The following is a 6,074-nucleotide window of genomic DNA, read 5'->3' as shown; positions in this document are numbered from 1 at the left end:
CCGTCTCAAAAAAAAAAAAAAAAAAAGTTTTAGAACTAAAAAATATTAAAACTAGACAGGGTGTCAAGACACAGCCTAGTCTGCCTCCCCACCCCTTTCAGTTTATAGATGGGCAGAGTCTTTTGGATTTGAGTGGGTAGAACTGATCAGCAGCCTTTGTTGAAGTGAGAAATAAAGTGTAAAACATTTTACCAGAGAAAGGTCTTTTAGTTGCTTAATTCCAGTTACAGGCTTCAGCTCACATCTCATTTTTTGCCAAGGACCAGTCTGATTCCCTAAGTAAGCCTAAGGCTCAGCTCTAGGTTTCCGTGCCAGATCTCCATACACCAGGTGTTGGTTTCACTTACTGTTTGTGTAAAGGGTAGAAATAACTTTTCCATAAGTTTTACCATATATATTGACCACATGGTCCAACAGGGATTCCGAATTTTAATAGATACTCTTTTTTTCCTTCATAAATCCAGAGAATGGCTATCACAAAGAGAACAGAGTATTAGACCCCTTCAGAGACGCAGCCGCCTCTGGTGGACAGTTTCCTGGGTTGTCCTTTGTACATTCTTTAACAGTCACCAGGTGACCAGGTGGCTTTTCTAAAAGCCAAAAGCTGTGGGTGAGGGGATTGTGAGCCACTTTTCTCTATTATTTTTCTATTTGAGATTTGAAATACCCATGCTTTTCATCTGGCCCACGGAGGCTCAGGTTTTCTTGGCTGTGTGCAGCTATAAAGGACCCAGGTGTTTGGTCGTAGGGCTCAGCTGTTGGCATCCCCACCTACCCCTCCATTCCATTTTCTTCCATCATTGATCCACTCAGGTCTGTGAGCAGAGAAATCCTGGTGAGAGAATTGAGCAGGACTTGATATACTTGAGAAGGGGGAGAGTGAAGGTAGAATGTGCCTGGAGTTATCCAATAACTTGGTCTCTGAGCGTGACCGAATTCCTTTGGGACACTGGAGTGTTCTTCGGTCCGGCTAGGAGCGCGCTAAAGGTGACATTGGAGGGACTATAGGGACAGCCTTTGGCGGCAGAGCTGGAGCCGAGGGCGATGCCGGCAGCCCACCCCAGGCGGCGCGACCTGCCGCCACACGGGAACTTGAGTGGCCCTCGTCAGAACCGGCCAGCTGGGAGAGCAGGGGTGCCCCTTCTGGGTTCGTTCGCCTTTGGGCTGGGCTCGGAGCCGGGCGGGTAGGAGCGAGACAGGGGCGGGAGGGGCCGGGCCAGCGGGAGGAAGGCGGGGCTTTCCTTTGTCAGGGGATTTGCGCGGCGCAGCGGAGACTCGCGCGGGTTTCGCTCCTCTTCCTGCGCCCTCTCCGGGGGCGGGGCGTTCCCCTCTGGCCCCGGGGCGCGGTGGGCGTGGGGCGCGGGAGCCAAGGGGTGGGGCTGGCTCCCCGGGTCCCTCGCTCCAAATCCTGCAGAAGCCCCTCCTTCGGCGCCTCGGCCTCCAATCTTCTCCGCCGAGCCCTCCTAGCTCTGGGTTGCTCCTCTCTCCGGCCCCGCCCCCGATGGGCTCCGCCCCCGCCCTCCTCCCGGGCTCTCCGCGTCTCGCGCTCCCCGGCTTCCAGGGGGCTGCCCGGGCGGGGCTGCGCTGCGCGGCGGCGCGGGGAAGGGGGAGGAGAGCCGCCCGCGAGCCGAGCACTTCCAGCGAGCGGGCCGCGCGGCGCGGGGGAGGAGGGCTCGGCCCCCGCCGGCCCGAGCGGAGCCTTTTGTTCCCAGGCAGAAGTTTGCATGCCGGGACCGTGACAGCTGCGGGCGGGGAGGACGGCGGGGCGGCAGGGCCGCGGGGCCAGCGGCGTGGTGGAGAATAGAGGCGGCTGCTTGTCATGCAGCCCACGGCGCAGCGGCTGCGGGCCGGCGACTGGCGGCGGCGGCGGGGGAGGCGGTGCCCACAGCACTCGGGACTCAGCTGCCGGAGGGACAAACTAACTTCCTGAGCACGGGACCTGAGGCCGACACGGCCGGGAGCCACCTGCAGCCTGCGGTGAGGCGACCCTGGCCCTCGGGGCGCGCGGCATGGCGCGAGGAAGCGGGCCGTGCTGACCAAGCCCCTCCGTAGACCCGCAGCCGCTGCTGCCGCCCGCCCGCCTGCCTTTCGAAAGGCCTGGCGCGGACCTCCGCTCGCCTTGTTTTGCATCCACAGCGCAGGGTTGGCCTGGGAGCCACAACAATGCCATGATGTTTTGGAGACAGGAAGCCCCAAGCTGGCCCCGAATGAAGGACTTCCTGTGTTTAAAGTTGCAGGAATATCCGCCGACCAGCTCAGTTCAAATGCAAACACCCCAGCTAGGGAGGACGAATGGCTAATTCAGACCAGCTGGACTCCCGGGGCTGGAACTAGGATAAAATGAAAGGAATTCTTAGGAGCTTGGGCCATACTTGAAGACTAGAGAGGCTGTGCCATTGTTATTAAAGGACACAGTCGGCATAAATTTGCTGCTCCCAACTCTGCTTCGGTGAGAAGTGAATGGAACTAGATATAGAAAAAGACTTGTCAATATCAGATGATTTTTGTTGACTGAATTCGAAAGAGCAGTGCTCTTAAAAAAAATTAAACCAGAAGCCATACAAAGAATTATTTTAAATTATACCGTCTGTCTGCAACTATGAGGCTGCTAGCCTGTGAGAAAAAAGCTGTTTGTCTTAGAGCTTCTCCCAGAATGGTTTCAAAATGGGACTTCCAGGCCTTTCTGGAGGGCAGATGCAAGTGGTGGTTTGGAGTATGAACAGCTAAAAGGATTTATAACTTATGTAAAATGCGTTTCGTGGGAACTCGTGAAAAAACTTTTGAAAGATTGATGGTTCATCTTGATTGAAAAAGTATGGGTAAGCCACTCAGCAGGCCAGACTGTTTAAGGCGGAACCCCACCTGCCTGGGGAAAGGAGAAGAGGAGGATGGCTACATAGAGGACTGCTATGTTCCACAGCGATCTATATATGATACAATGAGGATAAATGAGCAAATTGACCAGGGGTCAAAGCTTAACCAGACTTCAAAAAGCACCATGGAAAAGATGGAAGGAAGTACTATATCCAGCAATGGTACATTAGGAGCAGCATCTAATGTGTTTGAATCTAGAGCACCAGAAGGTAAGAAGCTGGATGAGAGGATAATATTTGATGCACTAAAGCTAAGCAGTGATGTGCAGAAGTCAGCACCTGTGCCACCCAGAAGGCGGCCAAATGCAGAACGCAAAGACAATGTTAACAGGAGATCGTGGAAGTCCTTTATGCCACCCAACTTCCCAGAATTTGCAGAGAGGATGGAAGCTTCTCTCAGTGAGGTTTCAGAAGCTGGTGCTTCAAATCCTTCCTTGCAAGAGAAGAAGGAGTCAAGTTCTGCATTAACAGAAAGTTATGGTCATTTCGACCACAGCGAACCTCAGTCAGAGTCAGTAACTCTGGAACATGTGTCCAAATCCATAGGTATTCCAGAGGTGCAAGATGTAAAAAACTTAAGTGGAGACTGCCAGGACTTTAGATTTCAGCAGCACAGTGTAAACTCTCCCCATGAATTCCAGTCTCTAGAATCAGAAGCTGCAGCAGCAAGTGGTAACACAGATGTAATGCAGGAATCCAGATTCTCAAGTGCAACCTGGCCAAGGGCCACAAAAAGTTTCACTAAGGGAGGCTTTAGTGAGAAGCAGCACCCCCTTGGGGACACAGCCTGCACTGTGGAAATGCCACCTCTCTCCCCTTGCCTGAGTGAAGAGCTGTTAGATCCAGAATTGCATGTTCTCATAACCCCCAGCCTGAGAGAGAAAACAGAGTCTGAGCTAAAGTTTGAGGAGGATGAGCGATGGATCATGATGGAGGCTGAGGGGGAGTGGGAGGAAGATAAACTGTCAGAGAGGGAAAAGACTTTTCTGAATGCAGATGAGAAGAACAGCCTGGCAGATATTTTTGAAGAAAGAGAACAAGCAAACACAGCATTGGCGGAGGATGGATCCGATTGCTTAACTGCTGTCTTGAGGACTTTTGGCCACCTATCTCTGGGTCAGATTTGTTGCCCTGATGACCCCCAGCCAGCCAAGGACCAGTTGGCTACTGTTCCCAAGGATATACCCCTGGATTGCGATTGTGTTCTTACAGGTGAGGGTATTCTCGGTGAGGTGGCAAACAGAGCTGTTCAGGGGCTAGAGGGTCTTGTTTCAGAGTCAGCATGTACTGTGGGGGTTGTTGATGCAGAGCAGCTCTCTGACACAGACTCAGTGCAGATGTTTCTCGAACTTGAAAAGGAGTGTTTGTGTGAAGAAGGAGTAACTCCTCTAGTTGAGCTACAGAATCAAACCTCTTCTGAAGGGCTGGCCGCATCCCAGGATGCAGAAACTTTGCTTGTAATTAGTCATTTTCCAGGGGCTGCCTTAGAAAAGGAACAACATTTAGGCCTTTTACATGTAAGGGCAAGAGACTATGAGTCTGGATTGGATTGTGGATATTTTAATACCCTGGATTCTTCTCAGGTGCCTAATGCTGTGGAACTTATTGCCCACATTGATAACATGAGAGACACTTCCACTGTTAACAAGGAGGAATGTGAAAAAGTGCCTTTTAGCCCTAGGACTGCAGAATTTAAGTCCAGACAGCCAGCTGATCTGGATTCACTGGAAAAGCTGGACCCAGGAGGACTGCCGAACTCTGATCACACAGTTTCTCATGAAGAAAAATTATCAGGCTTCATTGCTTCTGAGCTGGCCAAAGACAATGGCAATTTGTCCCAGGGAGACTGCAGTCAAACTGAGGGGAATGTTGAGGAATGCATTGAGAGTGTCACCTTTAGTTTTGCTTTTAATCATGAACTAACAGATGTTACCTCAGGACCTGAAGTAGACGTGTTATATGAATCAAATTTGCTAACGGATGAGATTCATTTGGAAAGTGACAATGTAATTGTTAATCAAGAAAATAACAGTCTGACATCCTTGGGAAATGTGGATGCTTGTGAATTCTCTGTGGAGAAAGTTTGTGATGAGGATGGGGAGACAAAAGAGCTGGATTATCAAGCCACACTTTTGAAGGATGGAACCCCAGCACATTTCCACAGAAACTTCCCAGAGCAGTTCTTTCAGGATCTCCAGAGGAAGTCCCCAGAGTCAGAGATTCTGCGTCTGCACCTGCTGGTTGGAGAACTGAGACTTAATCCAGATAGAGTGGAAACTATGAATGATACAAAGCCTGAGCTGGATGTGGCATCATCAGAGGGAGGGGAGATAGAAAGGAGAGATTCTGATTCATTCCTAAATATTTTTCCAGAGAAACAAGTTACCAAGGTTGGTAATACTGAACCAGTTTTAGAGGAATGGATACCCATCCTCCAGAGGCCTTCCCGGACTGCTGCAGTGCCCACTGTAGAAGATGCCCTAGATGCTGCACTGCCCAGCCAAGAGAAGGATATCTCGATTGCTGCAGTGCTTTCCCCGGAGGGGCCTGCCCCCTCAGCTGCTGCAGTGCCTGCCCCAGAGGGAACTGCTATAGCTGCTGCTATAGTGCCCTTCCCACATGAGGACATCCCAGTTGCTTTAATAGTCTCCTTAGAGGAGGAGGATGTCACAGCTGCTGCAGTATCAGCCCCAGAGGGGACTACTGTCCCAACTGTTACAATGTCTGCCCCTGAAGGGACTGTTCCAGTTGCTGCAGTGTCCTCCCCAGAGGAGACTGCTCCAGCTGTTGCAGCAGCCATCACACAGGAGAATGTATCAGCTGTTGCAGGATCCTCCCCACAGTGGACTGCTCTAGCTATTGCCATTACAGAGGAGGAGGATACACCAGAATGGCCTGTCACCCCAGCTACCACAGTGCATGCTCCAGAGGAGCCTGATACTCCAGCTTTTAGAGTGTCCACCCCGGAGGAACATGCCACCCTAGCTGCTGCAGTGCTCACCCCAGAGGAACATGCAACCCCAGCTGCTGCAGTGTCTACCCCAGAGGAGCCCGCCTCCCCAGCTGCTGCTGTGCCCACCCCAGAGGACTGTGCCTCCCTAGCTGTTGCAGTGCTCACCCCAGAGGAACATGCCACCCCAGCTGCTGCAGTGCCCACCCCAGAGGACTGTGCCTCCCTAGCTGCTGCAGTGCTCACCCCAG

The 6,074-nt window shown here is 52.1% G+C and overlaps 2 protein-coding genes across 31 annotated transcripts in view; both read left to right on the top strand.

Moving 5' to 3' along the window:
* Positions 1-6,074, top strand: part of MACF1 (microtubule actin crosslinking factor 1) — a 421,177-nt gene that overhangs the window by 341,990 nt on the left and 73,113 nt on the right. The gene's annotated exons all lie outside the window — the stretch shown is intronic.
* Positions 1,219-6,074, top strand: part of KIAA0754 (KIAA0754 ortholog) — an 8,411-nt gene continuing 3,555 nt past the window's right edge. Inside the window, exon 1 of one of the 2 annotated variants that reach the window (XM_017508026.2) lies at positions 1,219-6,072. In XM_017508026.2, coding sequence (XP_017363515.1) covers positions 2,816-6,072 — 3,257 coding nt within the window. In that variant the 5' untranslated portion in view covers positions 1,219-2,815. The remainder of the gene's footprint in view (positions 6,073-6,074) is intronic. The other variant, XM_037731190.1, reaches the window with a different exon arrangement.

Source organism: Cebus imitator, unplaced genomic scaffold (assembly GCF_001604975.1).
Source record: "Cebus imitator isolate Cc_AM_T3 unplaced genomic scaffold, Cebus_imitator-1.0 Scaffold385, whole genome shotgun sequence".
NCBI lineage: Eukaryota > Metazoa > Chordata > Mammalia > Primates > Cebidae > Cebus > Cebus imitator.
This window is presented reverse-complemented; position numbering and strand designations above follow the sequence as displayed.